The 12,715-nt window shown below is 39.6% G+C and overlaps 1 protein-coding gene across 8 annotated transcripts in view; it reads left to right on the top strand.

Moving 5' to 3' along the window:
• astn1 (astrotactin 1) overlaps nucleotides 1–12,715 on the top strand; it is a 494,478-nt gene that overhangs the window by 316,879 nt on the left and 164,884 nt on the right. For all 8 annotated transcript variants that reach the window (XM_024806023.2, XM_024806024.2, XM_024806026.2 and 5 more), the window contains one exon: nucleotides 6,234–6,422. In XM_024806023.2, the coding sequence (XP_024661791.1) occupies nucleotides 6,234–6,422 (189 nt within the window). The remainder of the gene's footprint in view (nucleotides 1–6,233; nucleotides 6,423–12,715) is intronic.

Consider the following 12,715-nt stretch of genomic DNA (forward strand, 5'->3'; position numbering starts at 1 on the left):
GTAAAGTTTGTAGCATGCGTGCTTGTTGTTTTTGTCTGCTTCCACTTGTCTTTGCACCAGGATGATGTCGGAGTAAATGTGCAGTCATATTCGTTGTTCAGCGTTAATCTGAAATGACGTTAACGCCACAACAAGGCAAATCTCCGTTAACGAGCTACCGCAGATCGCCCCGTGCATGGGGCTAGACAGCGTCAACACGTTAACAAGCTAACTGCGCTAACACACTAGCTCCCACAAATTGAGCATTGCGTGGCACATCCAACATACTGTTTTACTTTAGTCCATGACTCGCTTACCTTCAGGGTCATACGTCACATGAGCACCAAGATAGTTCCAAACGCCAGATCTGAATGAGGGTGGGAGAGGTTCAGCTTGCCATGTTGCAAGGAGCTTAGCTTCTGTCTTGCTAGCTTGCGCTGCGCTCAGTGGATCTGTACTCGACAGTGCAGCCTAGGCGGAGTAGTCGAACGCAGATCCACTGAGCGCTCAACACAGACAGCATCGTCAGAAGAAAAGTTGATAAAATAAATAAAAAATTTTGTATTGTTCGATACATATGGGTACCGAACCGAAAGCACTGTATCGAACGGTTCAATATCCATACGAGTATCGTTGCACCCCTAATTTTTATATATGTGTATCTCCTGTAACAAACACAAAAAGTTCAACACAACATCCCAGTCCCAGTATCCATCAAGAAAAGCACACTGAGCACAATGAGGTCTAAATATCTCATGTCATTGTTGAATTTTTTAGACCAAAGTAGCATCATATGGTTTCAGTTGCGTCCTTTATATAACATGAAACCCATGTTGCAAAGTTAAAAACAGTCAGTTATTGGCTGATCGTGGCGGAGCTGTTCCGCCGCACTGCTTGAAGAAAATAAATGAATGAGGGGCGAGTTCCTTTTAATTAAGTACCTAATTAGATACAAAGTGTTAATTTTAAAAGGGTGCAAACTAACAAGCGACTCAGAAAGCACAACCAGAAAATATAAATGTAATTACAACCTCAAGTTCTTGATCAGCTGAAAAAACTTGCAGCTAATTGAATATCGAGTAATATCTAGAGGCCGAATGCACCGGTCCAAACTAAATCCGAATAAAACGGCGTAAACATGTTTTTCTAGCAGTAACAGCAAAGGTTGGTAACAGTTCACATAAAACGGTGGCCTTTGTACGAGCACGCAGAGTCAGGCCTGATAGTTTAAGGTGAGGTTAATGCCTCATAGCCCGAGAAAATGAAATCACATAACCAGCAGAGCCCGAAGGAATAGACACGTTAAACAGTTTTATTCATTGTAGGAGGAGAGAGGTTGGAATGTCACAGTGTGATAAGTGAAGATTAAAGTCTGATGAGACACACCGTCAGCTGTGCAAAAGCAAACCCAAGCTCATTGACAATAGCTTTTTAGGTCTGTTGTCATCTGTGACATTAAAGCTACTTCCCACAAAATCTAGCTGTATAAATAAAGTTTGCACCTGGCGTCACATTGAGGGCGATATAGAAACAATTCTTATCACGATAACGTTATTGTCATATCAGTCGAGAATGATATATGTCACGATAGAAATCAAAAGACTTTTTCTGTCAAGCTTAAAGGTTTTTTCACTCCTAAATGTGAACATGTCAGGTTAATTTTGGTCCAAATATTGCTTAAACCAAAATTGTTTGTCAAGTTGTACATGTACTTTAACAGTGTGCGGCTGTGTTTTAAATAAAGAATATTAAAATATAATAATAATAATAACAATAATAATAATAAACAACATGGTAATGTGTCATACGCCAAAATCTTAATTCACAACAGGCAAAAGCCTCAAGTATTACATAAGAAAACAAGTGAACTGGAAATCTACAGTTTCAAAGAAAAAACATGAGCTCCTAATATAAAAAATGAAAAGTCTAGTTTTTCGATAGAAACATACTTTTTTTAATTGTAGGGACAAAAAAAGATTGAAACTGATATGGCTCTAACTCTGTTCCAACCACATGCCTGGTTCGGTGTGGCACTCGTCGGGGTTTCACGGTCTTGATCCAAACATGGATAGCATCAGCTCTGTCAGCCTTATATTAGCCATGTTTCATATTGCTATCAGGAAACGTTTTTTCATAATAATTATTTGTATCGTTTTATTGCCCAGCTGTAGTTTGAGGTATAAATACATACAAGTTTGTAACAAAGGAAAAAGTTTCAATTAATGTAGCTTATATAACCGATATAGCTTCAGCAAGCACTTAACTTAATTGTAGCTTATACAAATTAGTGTAGTTTTGAAAAAGAATACTGTGTTGTCATAACTTATTTTGTAACAGTAATGGCTACAACCTCAGAAATGTGTTACTTTTTAATAAATTACACCCAACGCTGCATTTGTTTCTCACTCATTTCCTCACATGATCATATTTTAAAGCTCAGATGTTTCTTGAGGCAGTTGTGGTTTGATGTTAAAGCTTCAATTAAAAACTGGATGTCACGTTCAAATATGACTATTATTAGTTATTATTATTAAATACTAATTAAGATCTACTGTAGCTGGCTTATTTGATGGGTACCCAGAAAGGAGGTCAGTATACAGACATATGCATGCAATTAGAATTGTGCTTGTCTTTTTCTCTGTCTCTCTAATAGTCTGTCATATATCAAACCGCTTCGCTGCCATAGTAAGATCGAGTCATCCTGACAGTGCCTGCCATGCAAACTTCATAGAGTAAGATAACTGTGGATAGGTACTTAGTCAAGCAATACTTTCACTGAAGGCTGCTCCTATTCGCTGTCACGTCAGGGATTATACTGAAACCCTGATGGGTTTTTCAACACTAGCTGTATAAATAAAAAAATAACTAAAAATAAACACATATAATCGGTGTCTCTCTTTTATCTTTACCACCCTGTATCGCTGTAGTTGTTTTGTTGGCAGTGCGTTTAAGGGTAAAGTAAATATTTAAATATTGACTTCAATCTTTCTGCCTGGCCAACAGGAGGATCATTTGATAATTTGGATTTTTGTCATGCTTTAAGTGCATGCATTATTCATAGATCTATCATAAATAGTTTCCCCTCTGATAAGTGAAGGCACCCCACTGTAAATACAGCCACGGCACCTCTAATGCATTTCCAATGGTGCTGCTGTGGTTTGAAAGTGGCTGCCACTTCTGCTGAGGATACACTTTCTATTTTCTCTTCACTCAGAAGCGACTCAACAGCCTCCATCTTTTTTTACTCCCATTTCCCTCTTTAGCTCATCATATTTCAACAGCCACCGGAGGGGTGAGGGTACTGATTTTTACATCTGATAGCAGAGCCCTCATCGCTCATCCTCACTGCGTTCTCTGGCTCGCACTTCAGTGGGCTCCTAATTTAATTTTAGAGAAGAAGTAAGAGTGAGTGAGCATGATTGCTGACATATTGATACGGCTTCTCCTGGAAATCATAATGATAAAACTGCTTTTGCAGATTTGTTTTCCAGTTTTTAATGAGTGGGAATTTCAGTAAACACATGGTCATTTCATGCTTTCCTTTTTACCAGTCACCATTAACCCAGTGTGAAATCACTAAAATAAGAGCATTAGCATTTAACTCATCACCAAAAACTACAGAGTCATTGTAACAGCTCATTTAGAATTTAGATTGTATTTATAGTCGGCAGTTCTTTAGTAGTTCTTTGACACTTTGGGTAAGAACCTGTCATTCCAGTTTAAGATCGAGTACCAAAAGCCTCCAAGAGAGTTTCAGTTACTCTAAGGGAAAAGAAAAGCACCATTAACTCAGAGGGTTTTTTATTGTGGATGATGGCACTTTTAAAAAAGAGAAACAGCCTGATTTGTGATAAGTTCCTGTAGAACATCAAAGAATGATACATTTTCTATTTAAAATTAGGTTAAAGGTAACACAAGTAATCAGTCTTACCCAGCATTTAAATAAAAACAAGACCGGTTGGTTGCTTAATGACTTATTGTCAAAACACAAAACACATAAACTATATTAGAAGTAGGAGGCTCTCTTCCACAGCATGTCTTTATCCTGTCTTCCTTCTCTCTCCCCAACCGGTCGCAGCAGATGGCCCCGCCCCTCCCTGAGCTTGGATCTGCTGGAGGTTTCTTCCTGTTAAAAGGGAGTTTTTCCTTCCCACTGTCGCCAAAGTGCTTGTTCATAGGGGGTCATATGATTGTTGGGTTTTCTCTGTATGTATTACAATATAAAGCGCCCTGAGGCGACTTTTGTTGTGATTTGGTGCTGTGTAAATAAAACTGAATTGAATTGAGTTAGTCATAGCTTTTGATTTTCACTTTTTTTTAGTAGCAGTTTTTGAATTAATCCGTAAAAGTTGTGAGCTGCTCCAGGGTCCAAAGACCTTGTGATATGTGCCAGTTTCTTTATGATAAAAAAGGAATTTTAAATTTGATCACATTCATTCTTGACTGTTGTTTTGAGCAGTGGATCACAGAGGAACTGACAAAACATAGTTTGTTCAAAAACATACTACTTTCTAAAATTCTGCATGGTGAATATATCTAAGCCTTGATTATTTCTATTGTTAAAACAGACTATTTAATCTGAAATATGGATAACACATGTCAAAAAAATGTCAATGCAATCAGGCACTTTGCTGCTATAACAAATCTATACTATGAATAGCTTGAATAATTACCAATATTACCAAAGCTTAGACAAATTTGTGTGTAGCTGCTGTTTCTGTTTCACAGCGACTCTGTACTTATGTTTTAACATCTACCTTTACTTCCATAGTTACCAATACAAGGATTCACACCCAAGAAAACACTGCAAATATAAAAATAAAGACAAAGTTGCAGTTCAAAGTGACAAATTTGAAACATTTATCCTGTATTCTGTTTGAATGCGTTCGTGCTCACAGCTTAAATAAGTGTACAGTTTTGTCTCCCATGCTGCAGTGTTAATACTGACTGGTTATCAGGACACTGCAGGCTTTGTGTGGGAGATGTGTTGTTACACACTGTTTGGTTAGTTTCAGGCACCAAAATCACTAGGTTAGGTTTAGGAAATGTCATGGTTTGGTTTCCAATAAGCCCACTCTGCATGTTGATAAATGACTGTGAAGGGTACCTAGTGCATTCAAACGTGCGTCAGTTGCTCCAGACCGAGCATCCATATGTGACCAGTTGGAAGTGAGGCAGGGCTCTCATGTCCGTGTGAGGACACTGTGGATAATCAGCACTGTTTGGTTAAAAGGGTTCATGAATAGTAAGCAGCTGGCTCAGAAGACATTTGGTGCCAGACACCTGACAGACACTCCTGCTTCACCCACTGTAATTTTAAATAGTTTGTGATGTTAAATAAGTGAGACAAACGTGGATTAAAAATGGCAAAAAATAGAAACTTAGAAAAAACTGTAGCTGCCAGTAATCACATAGCCATGATCTTGTTATAACCACAATTTGAATATTTTAAACTTAACTTATCACATAATAAGGGTTATCATGGTAACAATGTATATGGACATTTTTTAAACTCGCATTGACTGTCAGAATTCCAAATTCCCTGATTCTTGCTTTTTCCTGTTACCACTTTCCAACTTTCCACTTGCAGCCTGCCTTTATGCGTAACACACTGGTGCTCCACACTGAGTTTGCCTAGGAGAGTTCAGGCTCTGTTGAAGAACAAAGGCGGTCACACCAAGTCCTGACTTCCAAGCTTGCTAGAATTGTATATCCTTTATTTTTACCGTATATTCTGTTTTTATACTGGAAGTATGTTTTTAGAAGTTTCAATAAATTGCTCAAGACTTTTGCACAATATTGTAAATTATATCACCTCTGTTTATACTTACTTTTAATGGTTTTAGTGACTGGCTTGCTGATACATTATGTTGCCTGTGCTAATGTCTGCACCATCCCAACACTGACCTTTAAGTATTTTAGTATTTTGTATAATGGATGGATGGATGGATGGATGGATGGATGGATGGTATAAAAATGCTAATGTTTAGCAACTAATGATTATCCCAGTGCCTGACAAAGTAGCAAAAGACCAAAATTAAAACAAACTCAAGGTCGAATACAAATACTTACAATATAATAAACTGAAAAAACTACCCAGTATATATGTTATGTCCTCTGAGAATATGCAGGATTTTCATTAAGGAAGCTTATCAAGATGACTATTAAGGATTGAGCAGAAGATGTGCTGTAGCGTAGCAAATATGACATCCCTGTTTCTTTGTTCTTTTGTAACATCTACGTATTTTTTCCAGCCTTCAGCTCCGCAATTCATTCTCTGGATGGAGCCACACAGCGGAGCGACTTTGTCTCCATCCTCAGGGAGTTTGGGAACCACTACGTGCAGGAGGCAGTGTATGGCTTCCAGGAGTCCTGTACCATCTGGTACCCCAACAAACAGGTACAGAGGCAGCTGTGGTTGGAGTACCAGGACATAAGCAAAGGTATGGATACACACTCACACACTGTTGTTGTCATATCAAATGATAGTTTTAAATAAAGACAAAAACGCTGGAACACTGGTAAATTTCTGAATTGTCACTTTCACAAAATACATCGAAACGTGTGTATGTGTGTGTGCATATGTGGGTGCCTGTGGGGGGTGGACAGGATGATTATGTTACAAATTTAGAAGTGTAGAACCCTTGATCTTCTTTCAGCTGCACATTAAATGCTTGCCAGGAGAAACACTTGAGCCTCACATGGGACCTCTTCTAACAAAGCCTCAGCTTCTTTGTTGGTCGTAACTGGTTGTAGAGAACTGTAAGTCTTCCAGGAAGGCAGTCTTTTTTTATCCTTCTTCATCTTCTCACACCGTTTTATGGAAATGCCCCTTCAGTATTGTTTAGGTTTGTCTTTAAACTAGCATCCCCAGGCTTCTACCTTTCTACCTATAAAACCCGGAGAGCAGTCAAATGGTGGAAGTGGAAGCTAAATTGGCTAGTCATTCATATGTATATTAGGCTGTTAAGTAGGAATTCTGGAGGGAGGGGAGTGGGGGTGGGGGAGTGGAGTGTTTCAGTTTGCCATCTTGGGGAGAAATCAACACACATGGGTGGCTTGCGACCTAAAATCCAAGTACATTTGCAATGTCTTCCCATATCTTGGCAAGGACCCCAGTCGTCCCACTGGGGAGAGACTTTCTGAAAATGTAGTAATGAGGCTGATGGAACCATTCCTAGACAAGGGCAGAAATGTTACCACGGACAATTTTTTCACATCGCTTTCACTGGCACAAAAACTTCTTAGACGGAAAACCACCATCCTCGGCACAGTCAACAGGATTCGCAGGGAAATTCCTCAATCCACTAGACAGACAGATCGCAATGAATTCACCACTCAGGTATGTTGCAGGTCTTTTGTGGTTCTATGTTTATGTGTTTCATTGTGTGTAAAAGGGCTATGGAAATAACAATTTATCTTATTTCTTAGGTGTTTTCAACCTCTGCTGCCACGCTGACGGCGTATGCGGCCAAACGGAAGAAGACAGTCTATATTCTTAGCAGCATGCACAGCGTGGTTCAGACTGATAACACCACCAAACACTGTCACCCTTTACAACAAAACAAAGTGTGGCGTGGATGTGATGGACCAGATGGTTCGGGAGTACACTGTCCGCAAAGGAACACGGCGCTGGCCAGTCGCCGTGTTTTATAACATGATTGACATGGCAGCACTGAATGCACATGTGCTGTATCAAGCATGCACCGGGACGAAGGAAAGACGGGTGGACTTCCTGGTGGCGCTTGCAACAGAGTTGGCTCACTCTCATGTAGCTGCGAAGAAGGCAAGAAAAGATCAGTTGCTTCGGGCAGAACCCTCCACACCGAGCCCTGGAAAAAGAGCCACGTGTCAGGTCAAACACAGATGCAAAAAAAATCAGGCCACTGTGCGATGTGTTCACTGCAAAAGATACACATGTGGTAAATGCAGACTACAGGTACCATGGCAGTGCCAGGATTGTGAGTGATTGCTGACAATGTTGAATTATTTGTAAATATGTGTACAAATGGTTGGTTTTTTGTACTGTTTTTATCAATAAATGTCAGCAACAAAGGACATACACCCATGTGTGTTGATTTCTCCCCAAGATGGCAAACTGAAACACTCCACTCCCCCACCCCCACTCCCCTCCCTCCAGAATTCCTACTTAACAGCCTAATATACATATGAATGACTAGCCAATTTAGCTTCCACTTCCACCATTTGACTGCTCTCCGGGTTTTATAGGTAGGAATCCCTAAAATGATGGCTCGCGGGGGTTTAAGTGTTAACAGGATTTGAATTGCCACACTTTTTCCTATAAACCATGCAAACACAGAAATAAGAGCATGGCATTAGGACTTGGCTACAATCTTTGATATTTTTGTTCAACAAACATATTGAGAGCAGGCTGAGGCAACATGCTAAATACAGGCATAAAAACAAAGAAACCTGGCACATGGTTAGGAGCAGGCAGTGCAGGATCATTAGCTGAGTACAATCAGGAAGGGTTGGAACATTTCAGGAGACAGGACTAAGGGGAAAAAGTGTGTTGGAAAGTGGACGTGACAAGTTCTGAAACAGAGTGAATGCATGGAAACTGAATGCTGAATGAATTACTGACTGGGGCAAAACAACTGTTAGAAACCAACAGCCAGTTTTAGACTCTACTGATAGACTGTAGCTTCATTTTTAGTATTTTTCACACTTTTTAAAACAACACAACATGCACATCTATTCAAATCAATTCACTTTTATTTATACAGCGGCAAATCACAACAACAGTCGCTTCAAGGTGCTTTATATTGTAAGGTAGACCCTACAATAACACATGCAGAGAAAAACCCAACAATCATATGACCCCCTGTGAGCAAGCACTTTGGCAACAGTGGGAATGAAAAACTCCCTTTTAACAGGAAGAAACCTCCGGCAGAACCAGGCTCAGGGAGGGGCGGGGCCATCTGCCTAGTGCTCCAATGGGGTGATATGGTACTACAAGGTCATTAAAATAAGATTGGGCCTGATTATTTAAGACCTTGTATGTGAGGAGCAGGATTTTGAATTCAATTCAAATCTCATGGCAAATATTACACTAAAATTTATAGTTAAATACATTTTTATTTAACTATATCTTATTATATTTTGGATATTTAGTTTACTGAAACTAGACTAAAACTCAAAAAATGCAAATTATGACTAAAGCTAAATCAATATTTGCTGCCAAATTGAACAGGAAGGGACAAAATCACGGGAAAGCTTCTAGTACTTGTATAATTACCAGTTTCCAGGCTTTGTCTTCTGTCTTCTGTGCAGAGGGAGAAGATTCATCCATGCAGATTAGAGCTTTGTGCTTTTTTGCCCACAATTGTAAAGGAGTGAAATACAGACTGAGGTGTGGCTTTGCACTATAAGCAGCATTGTTCTATCACATGTGATTTCTTCCCTCTCCAGAGGCACTTACAGCGCTGCTACTTTACGGTCTAACAATCAGCGAATCGATGACTTTCCTTTTGGTTTTATTACTCAAAATGCTAGCATATGTCAGCCACCCATCTCTTTGTTGCACATGCTTGTTTTTCAGTAAGTCGCTGCAGACATAACTGATAGTCCGTCTCGCCTTACCATTTCACCCCAGTGGCTTCAAACTGTCTGCAGTCATTTCCTCTGTTTGATCCAACCACTTTTCTTCCTTTCCCTTGTTTTGTCCAAGGACGCCCCCGCTGCGCTTCACCGTTCACTCCCAGTTACCTGTGCGCTGATAGATGGCATCAAATAACTGGGTTTTTCTGCCATCAGGAAAAGAGGATTACTCTTCATTTTCTAACAGTATCTGACAGGCCAGTTGCCGACGCTGCTAAATGACTCGTGTAGTCCGTGTTATTTTTTCACGACGATTGATTATCGTCAGATTTATGCTTACGCGTGAATACATAGCAGATATTGACAACCTTTAAATAATATATTGTATTAATTAATGTTAAAATTCTTGATATTTATAACAGAGTAACAATAAATATTTTAAATAGCAACATTCCCCAGTAGTAGTTTTCATTTCTAATTATGATTTGCTTTTCTTTAAAAGTGCTACCGCTGCATCTGTGGTCATGAGCTGCCATGTTGAAACAACATAAAACCATCTGATTTAGTCCATGTGGGAATGAAAATCCAATTGTCTGAACTCGTGCAAAATCCACCCAGAATCTATTATTCCTGTCAAATGGGAGCACAATGATTGTGCTGTGCTGTGAAGTACTGAAATGATTCAATCTAAGAGGGCTAACAGTTTTGGTCTGGCCCGGGACCATCTGCTTCCAGGAAAAGAAATTGATTTCATTGGCAAAAAACTTGAAATCAGAGTCATCTTTCTTAATCTCTTCCTGACTTCTTGGAAACGTCCTGGCCTTTTGGAGGGGAGTAATGAGCTCACAGGAGAGTTTGATGATCCATGTCCTCACCCCTTGCTCCAAATACAAGATGTGCCCAATTCAGTTTGGTGGATCATTTTCTGCATCCTGGCTACTTGCATTTGAGCTGCTTCTACGTTATTTTTAGATGGTGAAACATGAAATCAGTTACGACATAATTTAAAGAAAAAAATTGCTGTTGTGTTTTTCTCACTACATGAAATGAAATTCGGCTTCAGATAATGGACTTCTAAGGGTAGAAACAGTTTTCCGAGTGTGCAGCGGTCCTCTCATCTATGCGTCGGTGTAGCTCCGAGCTCTTCTTCTTTATAAACTGCATATGCAGTTTATGCTCTGATTGTATAATATCATCATTATAATATCATTTTTATGCAAAAAAATAAAAAATCTCATTTTTCCCACTTAATGAAATACTGCTGTTTGAAATATAAGGGGAAACTTTTGAGTTTGTACTCAAAACAGCCTCTCCTTCTGTGTGGATTATGAGTACAAATTTAATAAAAAAAAGAACTTTATTTTAAGGATATTTGGAGACGACAGTGCATCAGCTGTGAATTATAGCTCAGCAGACTGGAGCTCAGAGGGTTAAAGAACCACATAGTGTACCAGGGTGTGTAAAGTTAATTGAAGACTTACGCCAGTTGTTTCTTATGACCCAGGAACCTGAAAAGAACACACATTGACAGAAATGTACACACACACACATTGCGATACTGTCACTGCTGTATCTGTTATGTTTGTGAAGACGCTGCCATAGCTCATTAACCATGGTCAGTCGCTGTGTGCGCCTCCATGTGTTTGGCCATGATGCCTTGTCTGGGTGATTAATGGCGCTTTCTTGCCTGCACTAGGTTGTGATCGGAGTTTCCTATTGTCAGACACATGACCTCAATTACCACACGAGAGATCAGACATGAACAGCATCGTGCTCCCTTCATGTTACAAACATTTATTTCAGTGACAACATGTGTTGAGTTAGGAGCCTTTAAAGTTTCTGTTTTCTCCACCTCTCCAGAGTTGGCAGGTTGGTGTCCTTTAGGCACACTTGCACAGGCCAAGCTAACGGCTAGTGAGCGAGCAAAGCTTAGTAGCTGAGAATCCAAATAAGAGGTGGTGGAAACCAACACCCGTTGTGTGTCTCCCCTCTGTTTTTCTTTCTAGTTTGTTGTTGCTGTTTGAAGACTTTGACTTTGGTTTCCCACAAAATAAAGCTTTGTTTTCAGTTTATTGTTGTCAGGCTGGCGTTTGGGTGCTATTCTGTCTACCCTGGACATTCTAGCATGTTAGCATTTCTGTGTTTTACTTCTGTGTCTAAAATCCACCAGTGCAGGTTTAAGAGATACTTTTTGGTGCTTGTGACCTACAATCTCATGTAGTATGACATAGAATTGTCACTAGACGATCAATATCATTCACTTGAGATATCAGGGCCTAAATGTTGTGGCTGATCACAGGTTATGTTATAAATTTGAGGATAAATGCAGCAGATGTAAAAAGTTTGAAATCTTAACCACATATTTTCTATTTTGTTGCAAAATTTGGTTCGGACTTTAAACTTTATGACTAATAGAGGAAGTTCTAGACCAGTCTCCCAAGCTTATATGCTTCCATACTAATGAGGAAAATCGTTACCTATTGTGTGGCTTGCTCAGAAAATATTTCAAGAACTTCTTTTAAACACTCCTGAAATTAGGACAGTACCGCAGTTGTCTAAGCACAGAGTGGATGTGAATATGATTAGCCTTATTTAGTTTGCCTCGTGTCTCATTCACTGAGTGACCTGTTACATGGAAAATATGTGGGGACTAGTTTGCTCGAAAACAGCTTCAAAATAATTAGATGCTTTGGAGTTCTGTCAAAACACTCCAGCAGCAATTAAAAACGGAATACGCTTCAAAACCACCTAAAGGTGACATTATAGAGCTTGTTAAATTGTTAAATGTCAGATCAAATTGAAAATATTGAATACTGACAGGAATTTCAGATGCCAGTGAAGGTGTACCTGCAGTAAACACACAGTGAGAAGTGCTGCACGAGATTAAATGTCTTTGCTATTGTTTTCACCATCAATCTTTTCTCTATCTTCTTTGCCTCCGACTAGTGTTCTCCACCTTTCCCCTCACTTTCTCTCTCAACTAAATCACTACGACCTCAACCGCAGCCCCCCTTCTCCGCCAAATCAGGTGTTGGGTTTTTACCATCCTCCTCGGTGCAGTGTCGTGTGCTGGTATGTGTAAGTGTGATCACCCTGCCAGGAGCCAGGTAAAAATAGGTGCCTTATTTATTCTATTAGGACCTGTCATTTTAACAAAGAAGCAGCCAGGAAAGTC

The sequence above is a fragment of the Maylandia zebra genome, linkage group LG18, assembly GCF_041146795.1.
Source record: "Maylandia zebra isolate NMK-2024a linkage group LG18, Mzebra_GT3a, whole genome shotgun sequence".
Classification (NCBI taxonomy): domain Eukaryota; kingdom Metazoa; phylum Chordata; class Actinopteri; order Cichliformes; family Cichlidae; genus Maylandia; species Maylandia zebra.